This window comes from Bombina bombina, chromosome 3, assembly GCF_027579735.1.
Source record: "Bombina bombina isolate aBomBom1 chromosome 3, aBomBom1.pri, whole genome shotgun sequence".
NCBI lineage: Eukaryota > Metazoa > Chordata > Amphibia > Anura > Bombinatoridae > Bombina > Bombina bombina.
The window spans coordinates 636,065,922-636,088,585 of NC_069501.1; the positions used below are offsets into that span (position 1 = coordinate 636,065,922).

Genomic DNA, 22,664 nt, shown 5'->3' on the forward strand with positions numbered 1-22,664 from the left:
AATTATAACTCCAGTCACCACTGCACCTTATAGTTTCTCCTTTCTCGTCTTGTTTCGGTCGAATGACTGGATATGACATGTGAGGGGAGGAGCTATATAGCAGCTCTGCTTGGGTGATCCTCTTGCAACTTCCTGTTGGGAAGGAGAATATATCCCATAAGTAATGGATGACCCGTGGACTGAACACACTACAAGAGAAATAAATTTATCAGGTAAGCATAAATTATGTTTTTTTCTCCATTTCCCTTCGGTCGAATGACTGGGGGTTGTGGGTAAGGGAGTGATACTTAGCAGTTTAATGGTGTTGCTCTTTGCCTCCTCTTGCTGGCCAGGAGTGATATTCCCAACAGTAATTACTCAAGCCGTGGACTCACCATATCTGGAAATAAATACATTTATCAGGTAAGCATAAATTCTTGTTTTTTCCTTGCTATTTTTTATGTAGATACAGTGCTGGAACTTCGTATTGTTTTTTCTTTTTTCCAAATATAAACAAGCTCTAATGTGTCAAGCAGTTATGCATGTGTTAGACCTTTTAAAAAACAAAGAAAAGAAAAATTATTGGATTTTGGAACTAAATCTACATATTAAAGAATAGAAGTATCAGGATAACCTTGATATTGTTGTTTATATTAAAAGGACATGAAACCCCCCAAAAAATTATTTTGTGATTCAGAGAAAGCACTCAATTTTAAACAACTTTCCGATTTATTTCTATCATCTTATTTGTTTCATTCTCTTGTTATTCTTTGTTGAAAAGCATATCTAGATAGGCTCAGGAGCTGCTGATTGGTGGCTGCATATGTACCCATTTGCATTGCTGTTTCTACAACAAAAGATACTAAGAGAAGGAAGCAAAATATATAAGTAAAGATGTTTAAAATGGTGTTCTCTATCTAAATTATGAAATAAAAGGCTTCATGTTCCTTTAATGGTGTAATGTCCATTTAACTGGATAGCTCTGTTTGCTGTAAGGGGATAGGAAGTAATAGTCTTGTAGCCTCTGGAAATTGAAGGTTCCTTGTTAAAGGGATTTTCTCATTAGGGAGTGCTGCATAAACTCAAGATATGGAAATGCCTTGATTATCTGCAGTGAGTGGGAATAATATGATTTTATGTAGTTATCTTTTGTACAAGTTTGTTCTGTTTCATGTGTGGCTTCAAGTGAAACATGGGTCCTGATTGTACACAAGAACTAAACTCATGCATAATTTGTTAAATAAAATATGTGGACAAAACATTCTAAGTATTTGTTCATGAATCAACCACCCTTTCTGTAAAGATGTCCTTATTCTGGTATTGCTCATTTTATAAATAACGCTTTCATCTTCAGTCTTATTTTCCTTCTCTATTTCGTGCAATACCCAATATCCTCATTGAGCCTTTCCTTGTAAGTTTTATAAAGACACTGTAACATTTTAGCCCCTTTTAAAAATATTCTATTTATTCTATTCTTCTTGAGATACACAATCTTTAAGATGAGGTCTAACTAGAGATCTAAAAAAGTATAAGACCCTCCCTTTTTCCTGCTGCTAATCCCTCTCCTATCTCTCCCTCATCAAGTCCTATGCCTCTTTTGTTACTGTCAGTAAAGGGTTTTTAAATCTTAAATGCATGATTTTGTACTTCGTGGTATTACATTTTAGATCCCATTTATTTGTCCAAGTTCCAGTTTTTTTTATTATCTCTATCCATTGCTTTGTCACTGTTAGTACCTTACCTTTTGTATAAGACAACCATTTGATCTTCCTTTCATATCCTTTTAAATCAAAATAGGTTTTACTGTATCTTCTATGAGCTGTAATTTCTGGTTTCCTTTTTTTTCGCCCATCAATAATTACAGGACTGGATCTACACACAACTTTGTGAAACAATAACTCCTTTACATCAGCAACTGTTGCCTCTTATTGATGTGTACATCAATTCTATCATCACCCCTGCATCTAAGTCAAGCCCAGAAGCTACCAACAAACCAATCACAGAGCAGGAAATACTTAAGGTTTTCCAAGGTCTTGCTGGAGAAAATTTACGTTCAAATAATCACCATAAAATCACAGCTCAGCTCCTGATGCTTTACTATGTCCTGTCATATGAAGAAGCCCTTTTGGCTAATTCAAAGGCACTGGGTTAGTAGACTCAAAAATCATACTATGAAAGTTTATTTTAATAGTGTTGTAAAAATGTTCCTGTTTAAAAATACCTTACAATATGGCCTAATAGTGTAGGTAATAAAACATTACAATAACATTATCTGGTGGGCTGCAGCAGCTGGGGCCAACCAGCCACAAAAGGGGAGGTGCTACAGGGCAGCACTGACACTGGCTGATCTGCATCCACCTGTGGGAGCTAAGAGATGTTTGCTGGAGCTTGTCTTGTCTGTCATGTGGACAGCAGTGAAGCCAACCAGTGCACCTGGTGTGATGTTGTTTTTTTAGTATTGAAGGTATCTGGCTGACCGGCATGGTGAGAATCTGTTCAGCCTATCAGTACACATTGTCAGTCTGTCAGTGTTTCTTTGGGAGCCTGGGTAGTGACCAATCACATCATAATGAGGTAAAAACAACCCATAGAGCAGGTGCATGATTGTTGTATAAATTGATATGCCTATAAATTGCAGGAGGTTTTGTTTTTGTTTTATTATGCTGAGCGTTGGACCAGTAGTGCTCCACAGGTACTGAGTAGCACTTCTACTGTGTATTTAACCCATTTGCGGGGGTTGAACACACAGCAGTGTAGGGTTTATAGTCTTAAAATGATATGTTTTTATGAATTACAGCATGTCATTTCTTCTGTTAAGTGTGATCAGTCCACGGGTCATCATTACTTCTGGGATATTACTCCTCCCCAACAGGAAGTGCAAGAGGATTCACCCAGCAGAGCTGCATATAGCTCCTCCCCTCTACGTCACTCCCAGTCATTCTCTTGCACCCAACGACTAGATAGGATGTGTGAGAGGACTATGGTGATTATACTTAGTTTTATATCTTCAATCAAAAGTTTGTTATTTTAAAATAGCACCGGAGTGTGTTATTACCTCTCTGGCAGAGTTTGAAGAAGAATCTACCAGAGTTTTGCTATGATTTTAGCCGGAGTAGTTAAGATCATATTGCTGTTCTCGGCCATCTGAGGAGTGAGGTAAACTTCAGATCAGGGGACAGCGGGCAGATGAATCTGCATAGAGGTATGTAGCAGTTTTTATTTTCTGACAATGGAATTGATGAGAAAATCCTGCCATACCGATATAATGTCATGTATGTATACTTTACACTTCAGTATTCTGGGGAATGGTACTTCACTAGAATTACACTGTAAGAAATACATAAAGCTGTTTAATAACTAGAGATTATGTTTAACGTTTTTGCTGGAATGTAAAATCGTTTTCATTTGCTGAGGTACTGTGTGAATAAATGTTTGGGCACTATTTTTCCACTTGGCAGTTGCTTAATCTGTTTTTCTGACAGTTTCTGTTCTCCCTCACTGCTGTGTGTGAGGGGGAGGGGCCGTTTTTTGGCGCTTTTACTATGCATCAAATATTTCAGTCAGCAACTCATTGTATTCCCTGCATGATCCGGTTCATCTCTACAGAGCTCAAGGGTCTTCAAAACTTATTTTGAGGGAGGTAATTTCTCTCAGCAGAGCTGTGAGAATTATAGTTTGACTGAGATAAAAAACGTTTATTCTGTAATTTGTTTCCTGCTTTCAGAATTTGTTATCTTTGCTAATGGGATTAAACCTTTGCTAAAGTTGTGTTGTTTACAAGGATTGAGGCTATAACTGTTTCAATTTATTAATTTTCAACTGTCATAGATCTTCTGTGCTTCTTAAAGGCACAGTACGTTTTAATATTATTCTAATTGAATTGTATTTCCAAGTTGCAAGTTTATTTGCTAGTGTGTTAAACATGTCTGATTCAGAGGATGATACCTGTGTCATTTGTTGCAATGCCAAAGTGGAGCCCAATAGAAATTTATGTACTAACTGTATTGATGCTACTTTAAATAAAAGTCAATCTGTACAAATTGAACAAATTTCACCAAACAACGAGGGGAGAGTTATGCCGACTAACTCGCCTCACGTGTCAGTACCTACATCTCCCGCTCAGAGGGAGGTGCGTGATATTGTAGCGCCGAGTACATCTGGGCGGCCATTACAAATCACATTACAGGATATGGCTACTGTTATGACTGAGGTTTTGGCTAAATTACCAGAACTAAGAGGTAAGCGTGATCACTCTGGGGTGAGAACAGAGTGCGCTGATAATATTAGGGCCATGTCAGACACTGCGTCACAGGTGGCAGAACATGAGGACGGAGAACTTCATTCTGTGGGTGACGGTTCTGATCCAAACAGACTGGATTCAGATATTTCAAATTTTAAATTTAAACTGGAAAACCTCCGTGTATTACTAGGGGAGGTGTTAGCGGCTCTGAATGATTGTAACACAGTTGCAATACCAGAGAAAATGTGTAGGTTGGATAAATATTTTGCGGTACCGACGAGTACTGAGGTTTTTCCTATACCTAAGAGACTTACTGAAATTGTTACTAAGGAGTGGGATAGACCCGGTGTGCCGTTCTCACCCCCTCCGATATTTAGAAAAATGTTTCCAATAGACGCCACCACAAGGGACTTATGGCAAACGGTCCCTAAGGTGGAGGGAGCAGTTTCTACCTTAGCTAAGCGTACCACTATCCCGGTGGAGGATAGCTGTGCTTTTTCAGATCCAATGGATAAAAAGTTAGAGGGTTACCTTAAGAAAATGTTTGTTCAACAAGGTTTTATATTGCAACCCCTTGCATGCATTGCGCCGATCACGGCTGCAGCGGCATTCTGGATTGAGTCTCTGGAAGAGAACATTGGTTCAGCTACTCTGGACGACATTACGGACAGGCTTAGAGTCCTTAAACTAGCTAATTCATTCATTTCGGAGGCCGTAGTACATCTTACTAAACTTACGGCGAAGAATTCAGGATTCGCCATTCAGGCACGCAGGGCGCTGTGGCTAAAATCCTGGTCAGCTGATGTTACTTCTAAGTCTAAATTGCTTAATATACCTTTCAAAGGGCAGACCTTATTCGGGCCCGGGTTGAAAGAGATTATCGCTGACATTACAGGAGGTAAAGGCCATGCCCTGCCTCAGGACAAAGCCAAAGCCAAGACTAGACAGTCTAATTTTCGTTCCTTTCGTAATTTCAAAGCAGGAGCAGCATCAACTTCCTCTGCACCAAAACAGGAAGGAGCTGTTGCTCGCTACAGACAAGGCTGGAAACCTAACCAGTCCTGGAACAAGGGCAAGCAGACTAGGAAACCTGCTGCTGCCCCTAAAACAGCATGAATTGAGGGCCCCCGATCCGGGATCGGATCTAGTGGGGGGCAGACTTTCTCTCTTCGCCCAGGCTTGGGCAAGAGATGTTCAGGATCCCTGGGCGCTAGAGATAATATCTCAGGGATACCTTCTGGACTTCAAATACTCTCCTCCAAGAGAGAGATTTCATCTGTCAAGATTGTCAACAATCCAGACAAAGAAAGAGGCGTTTCTACGCTGCGTACAAGAGCTCTTGTTAATGGGAGTAATCCATCCAGTTCCACGATCGGAACAGGGACAGGGGTTTTACTCAAATCTGTTTGTGGTTCCCAAAAAAGAGGGAACTTTCAGACCAATCCTGGACTTAAAGATCCTAAACAAATTCCTAAGAGTTCCATCGTTCAAGATGGAGACTATTCGGACAATTTTACCTATGATCCAAGAGGGTCAGTACATGACCACTGTAGATTTAAAAGATGCTTACCTTCACATACCGATTCACAAAGATCATTATCGGTACCTAAGGTTTGCCTTCCTAGACAGGCATTACCAGTTTGTGGCTCTTCCATTCGGATTGGCTACAGCTCCAAGAATCTTCACAAAGGTTCTGGGTGCTCTTCTGGCGGTACTAAGACCGCGGGGAATCTCGGTAGCTCCATACCTAGACGACATTCTGATACAAGCTTCAAGCTTTCAAACTGCCAAGTCTCATACAGAGTTAGTGCTGGCATTTCTAAGGTCACATGGATGGAAGGTGAACGAAAAGAAAAGTTCACTCGTTCCACTCACAAGAGTTCCCTTCCTGGGGACTCTTATAGATTCTGTAGAAATGAAGATTTACCTGACAGAGGACAGGCTAACAAGACTTCAAAGTGCTTGCCGCACCCTTCATTCCATTCAACACCCGTCAGTGGCTCAATGCATGGAGGTAATCGGCTTAATGGTAGCGGCAATGGACATAGTACCCTTTGCACGCTTACACCTCAGACCACTGCAACTGTGCATGCTAAGTCAGTGGAATGGGGATTACTCAGACTTATCCCCTTCTCTGAATCTGGATCAAGAGACCAGAAATTCTCTTCTATGGTGGCTTTCTCGGCCACATCTGTCCAGGGGGATGCCATTCAGCAGACCAGACTGGACAATTGTAACAACAGACGCCAGCCTTCTAGGTTGGGGTGCCGTCTGGAATTCTCTGAAGGCTCAGGGACAATGGAGTCAGGAGGAGAGTCTCCTGCCAATAAACATTCTGGAATTGAGAGCAGTTCTCAATGCCCTCCTGGCTTGGCCCCAGTTGACAACTCGGGGGTTCATCAGGTTTCAGTCGGACAACATCACGACTGTAGCTTACATCAACCATCAGGGAGGGACAAGAAGCTCCCTAGCTATGATGGAAGTATCAAAGATAATTTGCTGGGCAGAGTCTCACTCTTGCCACCTGTCAGCAATCCACATCCCGGGAGTGGAGAACTGGGAGGCGGATTTCTTAAGTCGTCAGACTTTTCATCCGGGGGAGTGGGAACTTCATCCGGAGGTCTTTGCCCAAATACTTCGACGTTAGGGCAAACCAGAGATAGATCTCATGGCGTCTCGACAGAACGCCAAGCTTCCTCGTTACGGGTCCAGATCCAGGGATCCAGGAGCAGTCCTGATAGATGCTCTGACAGCACCTTGGGACTTCAGGATGGCTTACGTGTTTCCACCCTTCCCGTTGCTTCCTCGATTGATTGCCAGAATCAAACAAGAGAGAGCATCAGTGATTCTAATAGCACCTGCGTGGCCACGCAGGACTTGGTATGCAGACCTGGTGGACATGTCATCCTGTCCACCTTGGTCTCTACCTCTGAAACAGGACCTTCTGATACAGGGTCCCTTCAAACATCAAAATCTAACTTCTCTGAAGCTGACTGCTTGGAAATTGAACGCTTGATTTTATCAAGACGTGGATTTTCTGAGTCAGTTATTGATACCTTAATACAGGCTAGGAAACCTGTTACCAGAAAGATTTACCATAAGATATGGCGTAAATACCTATATTGGTGTGAATCCAAAGGTTACTCTTGGAGTAAGGTTAGGATTCCTAGGATATTGTCTTTTCTACAAGAAGGTTTAGAAAAGGGTTTATCTGCTAGTTCATTAAAGGGACAGATCTCAGCTCTGTCCATTCTGTTACACAAACGTCTGTCAGAAGTTCCTGACGTCCAGGCTTTTTGTCAGGCTTTGGCCAGAATTAAGCCTGTGTTTAAAACTGTTGCTCCACCATGGAGTTTAAACCTTGTTCTTAATGTTTTACAGGGCGTTCCGTTTGAACCCCTTCATTCCATTGATATAAAGTTGTTATCTTGGAAAGTTCTATTTTTAATGGCTATTTCCTCGGCTCGAAGAGTCTCTGAATTATCAGCCTTACATTGTGATTCTCCTTATTTGATTTCTCCAACATAGGTGTGTCCGGTCCACGGCGTCATCCTTACTTGTGGGATATTCTCTTCCCCAACAGGAAATGGCAAAGAGCCCAGCAAAGCTGGTCACATGATCCCTCCTAGGCTCCGCCTACCCCAGTCATTCTCTTTGCCGTTGTACAGGCAACATCTCCACGGAGATGGCTTAGAGTTTTTTAGTGTTTAACTGTAGTTTTTATTATTCAATCAAGAGTTTGTTATTTTAAAATAGTGCTGGTATGTTCTATTTACTCTGAAACAGAAAAGAGATGAAGATTTCTGTTTGTAAGAGGAAAATGATTTTAGCAACCGTTACTAAAATCCATGGCTGTTCCACACAGGACTGTTGAGAGGAATTAACTTCAGTTGGGGGAACAGTGAGCAGTCTTTTGCTGCTTGAGGTATGACACATTCTAACAAGACGATGTAATGCTGGAAGCTGTCATTTTCCCTATGGGATCCGGTAAGCCATTTTTATTCAGACAGTAAATAAGGGCTTCACAAGGGCTTATTAAGACTGTAGACATTTTCTGGGCTAAATCGATTCATATATAACACATATTTAGCCTTGAGGAATCATTTAATCTGGGTTTTTTTGTAAAATAATATCGGCAGGCTCTGTTTTAGACACCTTATTCTCTAGGGGCTTTCCCTAATCATAGGCAGAGCCTCATTTTCGCGCCGGTATTGCGCACTTGTTTTTGAGAAGCATGACATGCAGTCGCATGTGTGAGGAGCTCTGATACATAGAAAAGACTTTCTGAAGGCGTCATTTGGTATCGTATTCCCCTTTGGGCTTGGTTGGGTCTCAGCAAAGCAGATACCAGGGACTGTAAAGGGGTTAAAGTTAAAAACGGCTCCGGTTCCGTTATTTTAAGGGTTAAAGCTTCCAAATTTGGTGTGCAATACTTTTAAGGCTTTAAGACACTGTGGTGAAATTTTGGTGAATTTTGAACAATTCCTTCATACTTTTTCGCAATTGCAGTAATAAAGTGTGTTCAGTTTAAAATTTAAAGTGACAGTAACGGTTTTATTTTAAAACGTTTTTTGTACTTTGTTATCAAGTTTATGCCTGTTTAACATGTCTGAACTACCAGATAGACTGTGTTCTGAATGTGGGGAAGCCAAGGTTCCTTCTCATTTAAATAAATGTGATTTATGTGACAATGAAAATGATGCCCAAGATGATTCCTCAAGTGAGGGGAGTAAGCATGGTACTGCATCATTCCCTCCTTCGTCTAAACGAGTCTTGCCCACTCAGGAGGCCCCTAGTACATCTAGCGCGCCAATACTCCTTACTATGCAACAATTAACGGCTGTAATGGATAATTCTATCAAAAACATTTTAGCCAAAATGCCCACTTATCAGCGTAAGCGCGACTGCTCTGTTTTAGATACTGAAGAGCATGAGGACGCTGATGATAATGGTTCTGAAATGCCCCTACACCAGTCTGAGGGGGCCAGGGAGGTTTTGTCTGAGGGAGAAATTTCAGATTCAGGGAAAATTTCTCAACAAGCTGAACCCGATGTGATTACATTTAAATTTAAGTTGGAACATCTCCGCGCTCTGCTTAAGGAGGTATTATCCACTCTGGATGATTGTGAGAATTTGATCATCCCAGAGAAACTATGTAAAATGGACAAGTTCCTAGAGGTCCCGGGGCTCCCAGAAGCTTTTCCTATACCCAAGCGGGTGGCGGACATTGTAAATAAAGAATGGGAAAGGCCCGGTATACCTTTCGTCCCTCCCCCCATATTTAAAAAATTGTTTCCTATGGTTGACCCCAGAAAGGACTTATGGCAGACAGTCCCCAAGGTCGAGGAAGCGGTTTCTACTTTAAACAAACGCACCACTATACCCATAGAAGATAGTTGTGCTTTCAAAGATCCTATGGATAAAAAATTAGAAGGTTTGCTTAAAAAGATGTTTGTTCAGCAAGGTTACCTTCTACAACCAATTTCATGCATTGTCCCTGTCACTACAGCCGCGTGTTTCTGGTTCGATGAGCTAGTAAAGGCGATCGATAGTGATTCTCCTCCTTATGAGGAGATTATGGACAAAATCCGTGCTCTCAAATTGGCTAATTCTTTCACCCTAGACGCCACTTTGCAATTGGCTAGGTTAGCGGCGAAGAATTCTGGGTTTGCTATTGTGGCGCGCAGAGCGCTTTGGTTGAAATCTTGGTCAGCGGATGCGTCTTCCAAGAACAAACTCCTTAACATTCCTTTCAAGGGGAAAACGCTGTTTGGCCCTGACTTGAAAGAGATTATCTCTGATATCACTGGGGGTAAGGGCCACGCCCTTCCTCAGGATAGGTCTTTCAAGGCCAAAAATAAACCTAATTTTCGTCCCTTTCGTAGAAACGGACCAGCCCCAAGTGCTACGTCCTCTAAGCAAGAGGGTAATACTTCTCAAGCCAAGCCAGCCTGGAGACCAATGCAAGGCTGGAACAAGGGAAAGCAGGCCAAGAAACCTGCCACTGCTACCAAGACAGCATGAAATGTTGGCCCCCGATCCGGGACCGGATCTGGTGGGGGGCAGACTCTCTCTCTTCGCTCAGGCTTGGGCAAGAGATGTTCTGGATCCTTGGGCACTAGAAATAGTCTCCCAAGGTTATCTTCTGGAATTCAAGGGGCTCCCCCCAAGGGGGAGGTTCCACAGGTCTCAATTGTCTTCAGACCACATAAAGAGACAGGCATTCTTACATTGTGTAGAAGACCTGTTAAAAATGGGAGTGATTCATCCTGTTCCATTAGGAGAACAAGGGATGGGGTTCTACTCCAATCTGTTCATAGTTCCCAAAAAAGAGGGAACGTTCAGACCAATCTTAGATCTCAAGATCTTAAACAAGTTTCTCAAGGTTCCATCGTTCAAAATGGAAACCATTCGAACAATTCTTCCTTCCATCCAGGAAGGTCAATTCATGACCACGGTGGATTTAAAGGATGCGTATCTACATATTCCTATCCACAAGGAACATCATCGGTTCCTAAGGTTCGCATTCCTGGACAAGCATTACCAGTTCGTGGCGCTTCCTTTCGGATTAGCCACTGCTCCAAGGATTTTCACAAAGGTACTAGGGTCCCTTTTAGCGGTGCTAAGACCAAGGGGCATTGCAGTAGTACCTTACTTGGACGACATTCTGATTCAAGCGTCGTCCCTTCCTCAAGCAAAGGCTCACACGGACATAGTCCTGGCCTTTCTCAGATCTCACGGATGGAAAGTGAACGTGGAAAAGAGTTCTCTATCTCCGTCGACAAGGGTTCCCTTCTTGGGAACAATAATAGACTCCTTAGAAATGAGGATTTTTCTGACAGAGGCCAGAAAAACAAAACTTCTAAACTCTTGTCAAACACTTCATTCCGTTCCTCTTCCTTCCATAGCGCAGTGCATGGAAGTAATAGGTTTGATGGTAGCGGCAATGGACATAGTTCCTTTTGCGCGCATTCATCTAAGACCATTACAACTGTGCATGCTCAGTCAGTGGAATGGGGACTATACAGACTTGTCTCCGAAGATACAAGTAAATCAGAGGACCAGAGACTCACTCCGTTGGTGGCTGTCCCTGGACAACCTGTCACAAGGGATGACCTTCCGCAGACCAGAGTGGGTCATTGTCACGACCGACGCCAGTCTGATGGGCTGGGGCGCGGTCTGGGGATCCCTGAAAGCTCAGGGTCTTTGGTCTCGGGAAGAATCTCTTCTACCGATAAATATTCTGGAACTGAGAGCGATATTCCATGCTCTCAAGGCTTGGCCTCAGCTAGCAAAGGCCAAGTTCATACGGTTTCAATCAGACAACATGACGACTGTTGCGTACATCAACCATCAGGGGGGAACAAGGAGTTCCCTGACGATGGAAGAAGTGACCAAAATCATTCAATGGGCGGAGTCTCACTCCTGCCACCTGTCTGCAATCCACATTCCAGGAGTGGAAAATTGGGAAGCGGATTTTCTGAGTCGTCAGACATTGCATCCGGGGGAGTGGGAACTCCATCCGGAAGTCTTTGCCCAAATTACTCAACTGTGGGGCATTCCAGACATGGATCTCATGGCCTCTCGTCAGAACTTCAAGGTTCCTTGCTACGGGTCCAGATCCAGGGATCCCAAGGCGACTCTAGTAGATGCACTAGTAGCACCTTGGACCTTCAATCTAGCTTATGTATTCCCGCCGTTTCCTCTCATCCCCAGGCTGGTAGCCAGGATCAATCAGGAGAGGGCGTTGGTGATCTTGATAGATCCTGCGTGGCCACGCAGGACTTGGTATGCAGATCTGGTGAATATGTCATCGGCTCCACCATGGAAGCTACCTTTGAGATGAGACCTTCTTGTTCAAGGTCCGTTCGAACATCCGAATCTGGTTTCACTCCAGCTGACTGCTTGGAGATTGAACGCTTGATCTTATCAAAACGAGGGTTCTCAGATTCTGTTATTGATACTCTTGTTCAGGCCAGAAAGCCTGTAACTAGAAAAATTTACCACAAAATATGGAAAAAATATATCTGTTGGTGTGAATCTAAAGGATTCCCTTGGGACAAGGTTAAGATTCCTAAGATTCTATCCTTTCTTCAAGAAGGATTGGAGAAAGGATTATCTGCAAGTTCCTTGAAGGGACAGATTTCTGCCTTGTCTGTGTTACTTCACAAAAAGCTGGCAGCTGTGCCAGATGTTCAAGCCTTTGTTTAGGCTCTGGTTAGAATCAAGCCTGTTTACAAACCTTTGACTCCTCCTTGGAGTCTCAACTTAGTTCTTTCAGTTCTTCAGGGGGTTCCGTTTGAACCCTTACATTCCGTTGATATTAAGTTATTATCTTGGAAAGTTTTGTTTTTGGTTGCAATTTCTTCTGCTAGAAGAGTTTCAGAATTATCTGCTCTGCAGTGTTCTCCTCCTTATCTGGTGTTCCATGCAGATAAGGTGGTTTTACGTACTAAACCTGGTTTTCTTCCAAAAGTTGTTTCTAACAAAAACATTAACCAGGAGATAGTCGTGCCTTCTTTGTGTCCGAAGCCAGTTTCGAAGAAGGAACGTTTGTTGCACAATTTGGATGTTGTTCGCGCTCTAAAATTCTATTTAGATGCTACAAAGGATTTTAGACAAACATCTTCCTTGTTTGTTGTTTATTCTGGTAAAAGGAGAGGTCAAAAAGCAACTTCTACCTCTCTCTCTTTTTGGATTAAAAGCATCATCAGATTGGCTTACGAGACTGCCGGACGGCAGCCTCCTGAAAGAATCACAGCTCATTCCACTAGGGCTGTGGCTTCCACATGGGCCTTCAAGAACGAGGCTTCTGTTGATCAGATATGTAGGGCAGCGACTTGGTCTTCACTGCACACTTTTACCAAATTTTACAAGTTTGATACTTTTGCTTCTTCTGAGGCTATTTTTGGGAGAAAGGTTTTGCAAGCCGTGGTGCCTTCCATTTAGGTGACCTGATTTGCTCCCTCCCTTCATCCGTGTCCTAAAGCTTTGGTATTGGTTCCCACAAGTAAGGATGACGCCGTGGACCGGACACACCAATGTTGGAGAAAACAGAATTTATGTTTACCTGATAAATTACTTTCTCCAACGGTGTGTCCGGTCCACGGCCCGCCCTGGTTTTTTAATCAGGTCTGATAATTTATTTTCTTTAACTACAGTCACCACGGTATCATATGGTTTCTCCTATGCAAATATTCCTCCTTAACGTCGGTCGAATGACTGGGGTAGGCGGAGCCTAGGAGGGATCATGTGACCAGCTTTGCTGGGCTCTTTGCCATTTCCTGTTGGGGAAGAGAATATCCCACAAGTAAGGATGACGCCGTGGACCGGACACACCGTTGGAGAAAGTAATTTATCAGGTAAACATAAATTCTGTTTTTTCATTCGGATAAGGTAGTCCTGCGTACTAAACCTGGGTTCTTACCTAAGGTAGTTACTAACAGGAATATCAATCAAGAGATTGTTGTTCCTTCTTTATGCCCAAATCCTTCTTCAAAGAAGGAACGTCTACTGCACAACCTGGATGTAGTCCGTGCTCTAAAATTTTACTTACAGGCAACTAAGGAATTTCGACAAACGTCTTCTCTGTTTGTCATTTACTCTGGGCAGAGGAGAGGTCAAAAAGCTTCCGCTACCTCTCTTTCTTTTTGGCTTCGTAGCATAATTCGTTTAGCTTATGAGACTGCTGGACAGCAGCCTCCTGAAAGAATTACAGCTCATTCTACTAGAGCTGTGGCTTCCACTTGGGCCTTCAAGAATGAGGCCTCTGTTGAACAGATTTGCAAGGCTGCAACTTGGTCTTCGCTTCATACTTTTTCCAAATTTTACAAATTTGACACTTTTGCTTCATCGGAGGCTATTTTTGGGAGAAAGGTTCTTCAGGCAGTGGTTCCTTCTGTATAAAGAGCCTGCCTATCCCTCCCGTCATCCGTGTACTTTTGCTTTGGTATTGGTATCCCAGAAGTAATGATGACCCGTGGACTGATCACACTTAACAGAAGAAAACATAATTTATGCTTACCTGATAAATTCCTTTCTTCTGTAGTGTGATCAGTCCACGGCCCGCCCTGTTTTTTAAGGCAGGTAAATATTTTTTAATTTATACTCCAGTCACCACTTCACCCTTGGCTTTTCCTTTCTCGTTGGTCCTTGGTCGAATGACTGGGAGTGACGTAGAGGGGAGGAGCTATATGCAGCTCTGCTGGGTGAATCCTCTTGCACTTCCTGTTGGGGAGGAGTAATATCCCAGAAGTAATGATGACCCGTGGACTGATCACACTACAGAAGAAAGGAATTTATCAGGTAAGCATAAATTATGTTTTTTCAACTATTATGCCCTTTTAAACAACTTATTTCTGTATGAAGTTTTTTGTTTTGTTTTAATGGATTAATAAAACTTTTAATTCTTTCACCTAAGCACCACTTATTCTATTGTTGTTTTTGCTACTTGTAGTTTATTGAGAATGTGCAAGAATTCACAGAATATACGTATATATGCATTTGTGATTTGCTGATGGCTGTCACATGATACAGGGGGAGTGGAAATGGACATCATTTTAAAAGTTGTCAGAAAAAAAATCTACTACTCAATTGAATTTCAGACTATACAAAAACACTGAAGCGCCACATGGCCCAATATTGTTTGATTCAAAGTAGAAATAATATGTGATGGATACACTCACATTTACTGTGGCACCCCTAGTGGTGCAGAAAAAGCGATCTGGGATCAATTGGCAGTCACCCAGAAGACTGACCTCCGGTGGATATTCAATGATCTGCAGGAGATGGTATAAAACACAGATGTGCCTATATGGCCTAGTATTGCTTGTGTAGGTAGATAAATATCTAACAGTGATATATATTGCACTCACATTTGGAAGAGCACCTAACCTGACTAAGCCTGATGAAACAACCACTGGATGGTTGAGAAACGCGTTGCTTTTAATAATATTTTAAATAAAGTAAGTTTTATTAATACTTACCACTTGCTGCCGGATTGTTTCCACAATTATTTTTTTTCTCAACTATTACCTGACTATATTCGTTACCCTCAGATTGCCTGATATAAGTCTGCTGGGTTACTGTATTGAGCCCAGTCTGCCCTGAGTGCACCATTGAAGGTGCTCTTCCAAATGTGAGTGCAATATATATCACTGTTAGATATTTATCTACCTAGACAAGCAATACTAGGCCATATAGGCACATCTGTGTTTTATACCATCTCCTGCAGATCACTGAATATCCACGGGAGGTCAGTCTTCTGGGTGACTGCCAATTGATCCCAGATCGCTTCTTCTGCACTACTAGGGGTGCCACAGTAAATGTGAGTGTATCCATCACATAGTATTTTCACTTTGAATCAAACAATATTGGGCCATGTGGCGCTTCTGTGTTTTTGTATTGTTTGCAGATCATTGAATTGTGGCCTTGATCCCCCACGGATAGCTGCCTAGACCTGCATCACTACTTACTTTAAGTGGACTTTGTTATATATGCGATTTGGCATTATTTGTGTTAGATGTTGCACAATATCAACAAAGGATACAAATCTATATCTTTTTTATTTTTTACCACTTTATGAATGTTAGTAAATAGATTTCTTGATAAGGTTTGTCTACTAATTGTGACACACTTAGTACTCTAAATCTATATAGATATACCACTGCTGTTATTGATTTAATTTTACATTTCAATTCTATATTGGTGTTAATATATGTCTGAGATATAGAGGAAAATAGATATATACAATCTATCATAGTATATATAGGTGTGTGTAAAATCTCTGCACATATACAATTGGTATTATTTATATGAGTATCTTACTCCCCTGATTATCATACATATTATCTCACACACAACCCCATAAGGGCGGCCCCTATCTTTTCTTTTTTGAACTTCAGACTAAGTGATATTGCATTGTCTTTTTATCGTGTATTTGCTGTTTATGCAAATCTATTGTATTGACTGGTCCTTTAACTTTTGTCCAAACAGCATGTTTAACATACTTATATTTCCTAACTAACTATACCTGTATTATTTTCTTAATGTCAAAACTAGAGAAAGCTAAATACATATGTAAACTGATTAATAGTCTGCACTAAAAAGAGTAAGGCATTACTTGTTTTTACATGATATATTTGTTGACTTTAGTAATAGAACAATGGTCTTTACCTCTAAATGCATCAATGAATAATTATCACAGAAAGGCAAAAATGTACTTTTCTTCACATTTCAGCTGCAATGCAGAAAAAACCCAAATCTTATTCTTCAGCGTTGATGGATCAGATCCCTATAAAGTATCTTATTCGCCAGGCACAGGGACTACAGCAGGAGCTTGGAGGTATGATTGTAAAAATAAATATATATGAGGTAGAAAACCGTTTATCCAGACTGCTTGGGACCGGAAAAGGTTTGGCTTTCGAAATAGTTTTTTTTGGATTTTGGAAAATTTGCATCTTTAAAATAAGACCATTAAGAGAGGGTATGGGGCCAATTGAAAATAACAATATCTTATGTCATGTAGGCAATGTTTACATGTCATAATATAGTTTATACATGTAACTAAAGGTAGTTTTATATAGTGTTTTAAAATTTGTGATTTGCAGGGAGGGAAAGTATTTTTTTTTTATTTTTTTTTTAAATATTGGTTAAAAAGTTTGGATTTTGGAATTCCAGGTCTGTCATTTCTTTTTTTCCTTTTTAATAGTTTACTTAAAGCTGTTTTTAATATGTATGTTCACTTCTTAAATACATGAAACTTGCCTTTGTGTTCTCTAGGTTTACACTCAGCCCTGCTGCGTTTACTTGCAACAAATTACCCTCATCTTTGCATTGTGGATGACTGGATTTGTGAAGAGGAGATTACTGGAACTGATGCGCTTTTACGGAGGATGTTGCTTACTAGTTCTGCTAAAAGTCATTCCTCTAAACAACTTCAGGAGGGTACTGTAACTAAGTTTTTATTCTTAATAAGACAAAACCATTTTGAAATATTTACTTTGTTTTAGTTACACTTCGTACATCAGTAGAGTTTAGTGATCAGAGCAAATATTAACTCCCAAAAAAGTATATAACATTAGTTTTTAGGTCCGTTTTTATTTATACTTTTCTGTATTTACTATGCTCTCGTTTGAGTTTTATTTTTGGGGCTTTCTTTTCCTGTATCAATAGTTTGAAACTTGCTTGCCTCGTTTACTAACATACTATTAATTAGCTTAAATTAACTTCATATTTTTATGACTGTTAAAGGGACATGAAACCCAAAATATTTATTTTATGATGAAGATAAAGCATTCAATTTGTTCTCTTGGTATACTTTTTTAAAGGAGCAGTAATGCACTACTGGGAGCTAGCTGAACACATAGTGTGAGCCAATGACAGGAGGCATATTTGTGCAGCCACCAATTAGCAGCTAGCTCTCTGTAGTGCATTGCTACTTATAAACCTTACTAGGTATAGTTTATAACAAAGGATAACAAGAGAAAGAGATGCAAGCAACAGTGCACTAATAAAATGCTATAACAGATTAAAGTATTTTTCATTTTCTTTTTGCACTTTTATATCTCTCCAAAGTAATGTGACTATACTAGAGGTAATGGAAGTGATCCATTCAGTTATTTGCATTCAAAAGGACTCACAGTGTGTATGTATATGAGTCTGTAATTCACTTATGGCTGTCACATGATTACAATGGGTAGGGAAAAGGAAGGGATGTTTTAAAAATAGCAAAAAAAAAGAAAATCTACTTCTCAGTTGAAATTCAGACTGATTGTTATGGCATTGGCTTGTCCTTATTAGGTTTGCCACCTTTAGTTCAGGTCAAACCCAAACACTCTTGTGCTGTGCCCAGCACAGCAACATTTTTTTTTTTACGGAGTACAAACTATGTATAATAGCTCAAACACAAACTCACTCATAGATATATTCTCTCTCTCTCACTCACACACATTCTCTTACATACTAACACACACACACACACTCTCTCTCACACACACAGAAATACACTGGCAAACACAAAGATATAAACACACACTCTTGCATGCACACATAGAGACACACAATTGTGATATTCGAGAATAATCACTGCACCATTGATTCAGCATACAAAGCTGGAGAGGTCTCATGTGAAAACGAGCAAAGGGGATTGCGTCCGATGCTGTAGTCATGAGACCTAAATCTTCCATGCACATAGCCACTGAAGGGAATGATTGAGACTGAAGGTTTTGACAAGCTGAAACCAATTTCATTCATCTCTTGTCTGTTAAGGACAGAGTCATGGACACTGAATCTACCTGGAAACCTAAAAAGGTGACCCTTGTCTGAGAAATGAAGAAACTCTTTCTTTGGTAAATTGATCCTCCAACCATGTCTTTGAAGAAACAACACTAGTTGATTTGTGTGAGATTCGGCTAAATGTAAAGACTGAGCTAGAACAAAGATATCATCCAAATAAGGAAACAAAACACTGCAATTCCCTGTCCTCTGATTACAGATAGAAGGGCACCAAGAACCTTCGAAAAGATCCTTGGAGCAACTTTGTGCAAGGAAACCTGGCGTCAACTACGACGCCGGAAATTACGAACTTGCGTCATCAAAGAAGTACCTTTGCGCCACTAAACTTCTTGCACCAAGAATGACGCAATAAATAATGGCATTTTGCGCCCTCGCAAGCCTAATTTTGCTCGCGAAATTTTTACTCACGGAATTTCAATTAAAGGTGAAGTTTTAACACTTATTTCATCAGCCTTTCTGTTTTTTCGATTATTGGGTTCTATTTTTGTTACAATCAGAGGTGTTGAACTAATTTCTGTTTACTTATCATTACAAACGAGGGCTTAGCAGGGGAGCCCTTCTCAACACCTGTGTAACAAGCCGTGATGCTGCTATGAACACAGGCAGTATCTGTGACTGTTGCTACAAATTGCGCTACTAACAGTGAATATAACAGTTCCGTTTTCCTGGATCTCATCTGACATTGGATCTCATCTGACATTGGATTTCATTCTCAGAATCAAGTGAGTTTGTTATTGCTAGAACTGTCTAGCTTATGTTTTATTTATAACGATGAGTCTTGCGAATGTAAGGGGTTAACGGTCTTGGTAATCAATTGCAACAATCAACACAGGTTTACTACAATTGTTTCATAATTGGACAAAGCGATACATTGTCTCAGCTAGCACACACGAATATAATGTGCTGCTCATTTAACATTATTTTTTGCTTTTGATCCTTGCATTGAATTGCACAGCCCGAGCTGTCTGTTTGCATAAAAGAAAAAACAGTCAATTTGAAAAAAGGACTATTCCCCTGGTAAGACAAATAACTTCCTAAACATGCTTCCCAAACTGAAACTGACAGTCTGCAAAAGGAAACATACATAGACATGACTCATGGCAAATTATAAGTAAAATACATATATTTAAAACTTTATATTAATACATAAAGTGCCAAACCATAGCTGAGAGTGTCTTAAATAAGAAAAACATACCGAAAGACACCCATCTACATATAGCAGATAGCCAAACCAGTACTGAAAAAGTATCAGCAGAGGTAATGGTATATAGGAGTATATCGTCAATCTGAAAAGGGAGTTAGGAGATGAATCCCTACGGCCGATAACAGAGAACCTTTGAAAAGATTTCCTGCGAGGAAAACCACCAAATCAATAGGAGATACTGCCTTCACATCCCTCTGACAAACACTGTAGTCTGAGAGGAATTGGGCTTCAAAATGCTTAGAAGCGCTTATCATAGAAAAAATCATAGAAATCGAGCACAAACTTCACCACCTCCATAGGAGGCAAAGTTTGTAAAACTGAATTGTGGGTTTGGTAAGGGGTGTATTTATAGGCATTTTGAGGTTTGGGAAACGTTGCCCATCCTGGTAGGATTGTATATCCAATACGTCACTAGGAATGGGTGGTTTAGTTTTTTAGTTAGGTTCTTTTATTTTGGGGGGTTTGGTGGGTGGGGGGGGCATTACTGTTAGGGGGACTTACACTTTTTTTCTGTAAAAGAGCTGTTTATCTTGCGGCAATGCCCTGCAAAAAGCCCTTTTAAGGGCTACTGGCAGTTTATTCTTAGATTAGGGGGTGTTTTTATTTGGGGGGGGCCTTTTTTATTTTCACAGGGATTAGGTTTAATTTTGTAAACTTTGATAATTTGTTTTTTTAGTTTCTGTAATATTAGATTTTTTTAATTCTATTTAATTTAGGTTAATTTAAATTTAGGTTTAAGTTTTAGGAATTAGAGGTGTTTTATTTTTTTAGATCTTTTTTAGTTTAGGGATGAGCAGAAAAAGAGCTGAATGCCCTTTTAAGGACAATGCCCATACAAATGCCCTTTTCAGAGCAATGGATAGTGTTAGGTTTATTTATTTTTTGGGGGGTGGGTTTTACTGTTAGGGGGGGACTTAGAATTTTTGGTAACTGCAAAAGAGCTGTTTAACTTAGGGCAATGCCCTACAAAAAGCCCTTTTAAGGGCTATTGGTAGTTTAGCATTAGATTAGAGGGTGTTTTTATTTTGGGGGGTGAAATAACCCACCTGTATGGATTCTTTCACCACCCTGCTTTATTCGGAATCCACCTGGATGCAGCATAAGCTGCATCCAGGTGGATTCCAAAAATGGCAGGGTGGTTCCGTCACCACAATAGACTGCCCTCTGGGCTGGCTTTCCCACTAGAATAGAGATAAAATGTATTACTCTTAAGCACCTACTATTTTTCATTTGCAAATAAAACTATTTTATCTACATTTCAAATTAGAATATTTGCTAAGGTAAATTAGTAAACCAATAGATTTATTTTCATACTAACATTATTTTCAAATTGATAACTACAAACTGAGCCAACATGATTTTCTTTCACTGCTTTATTTTACTATAGTTTAATAGCTTATCATAGACCAAACACAATAATATATTTTATTTCATATATATTTAGTAGATTTACTTATGCGCCTATTTCTCTTTTAGCATTTTCATTGCTCCAAAGCAACCATACACAACTTATGCAAATTTTAGAGCATTTGACATTGCTCAGTGCCAGTGACCTCATACCTTATGCCGATGTGCTCACTGCCAACATGAGTCAACTGCTGAACATCGGAGTGCCGCGCAGGATTCTACAGACAATAAACAGACTTTGGATGACATTAAATACTGTCATGCCGCGAAGGTAAAAATCAATATTTATTGCAATAGAGCATTGTATTGTCCATCTGCACAAACCTTCTCACAAAATCAGAACTATAAGTGTTCCCCCCTGGACAAAAGAATTCAGGGCACAAATATGCAAATGAGCTCCAAGATGCCCCACCTTTTTCATATGCATATCTGAAGCACAAACATGATATCCTTCATTCTAGTGCAGTCCTTCTATAGGTATCTTTTAAACATAGCAAGGACTGAAGGGTACAGCTTAAAGAGACAATGAATGTAGGACTTTTTATTTTTCGTATGTGCTTTATTAATTCTTTTGTCTTAAATATTTAATTTAGTGTTGAAAAAATGTCACCACAGCCCTGGTGCTTTTTTTCCATATAAATTTCTGTTTTTAAGTCCAATCAATATAAAGTTTACTGATCGGCTTGGTGGCGCTGACATTCTGCGCATGTGCTATTTTTTCAGTCTCACGCACCATACTAAAGGGACGTCCTCTCCAAATCTAGCATTTTGGCCTAACAGGGGCATGCGCTACTAAGGGGCAACACACGCTATGTAAATACCCCCTGGAAAGGTGCGTCTTAAGCGGTGGGCAATTGATGGATACATACAGTAATAATAATGTTATTAAAAAAATATATAAATATATCAACTTTACCGACCCTTTAACTTAATAAATATGGGACAGTGTGGGTGTAATAATGCCTTTTTCATTGTATTTTTATTAGTAAATTCTAATATTCAAACAATCCAGTGATGTAAATAACTATAGAAATGCGCTTAGTCTCCTATTCTTTCTGCATTTACCAGGTTGTGGGTGATGACTGTAAATGCACTACAACCACCATTAAAACTGGTTCGACGACACAAGTACACACAAAACGATCTGATGATTGACCCTTTGATTGTACTAAGATGTGATGCAAGAATTCAGAGGTCAGTATTTCTATTGTGTTTTTTTTTTTAACATATTGTGTTCTATATTCTAAAGTGTTTTGTGCAGAATTACATTTGTAATCTTTTCCATTTTGTGCCAGATGCCCCCCTATGATAGATATTACTCTGCACATGCTAAACGGCTACCTTTTGGCTTCCAAGGCTTATCTGAACTCTTATCTCAAAGAAACCGCAGATCAAGATATTAAACCATCATCGAATAATACTTTGAGTTTAGCAGGCCAAGCAGAAAATATGGAGGTCACTAGAGACGAACTAAAAAATGCACTTCTGTCAGCTCAGGTAAACCATACAAGAGTTTATGTATTCATTCAGTCAGATTTA

The 22,664-nt window shown here is 40.2% G+C and overlaps 1 protein-coding gene across 1 annotated transcript in view; it reads left to right on the plus strand.

The window, feature by feature from the left end:
* INTS2 (integrator complex subunit 2) overlaps positions 1-22,664 on the plus strand; it is a 187,617-nt gene that overhangs the window by 93,338 nt on the left and 71,615 nt on the right. Inside the window, exons 14-19 of the mRNA XM_053707342.1 lie at positions 1,844-2,126; positions 16,458-16,562; positions 17,000-17,164; positions 21,195-21,396; positions 22,194-22,319; positions 22,421-22,622. Coding sequence (XP_053563317.1) covers positions 1,844-2,126; positions 16,458-16,562; positions 17,000-17,164; positions 21,195-21,396; positions 22,194-22,319; positions 22,421-22,622 — 1,083 coding nt within the window. The remainder of the gene's footprint in view (positions 1-1,843; positions 2,127-16,457; positions 16,563-16,999; positions 17,165-21,194; positions 21,397-22,193; positions 22,320-22,420; positions 22,623-22,664) is intronic.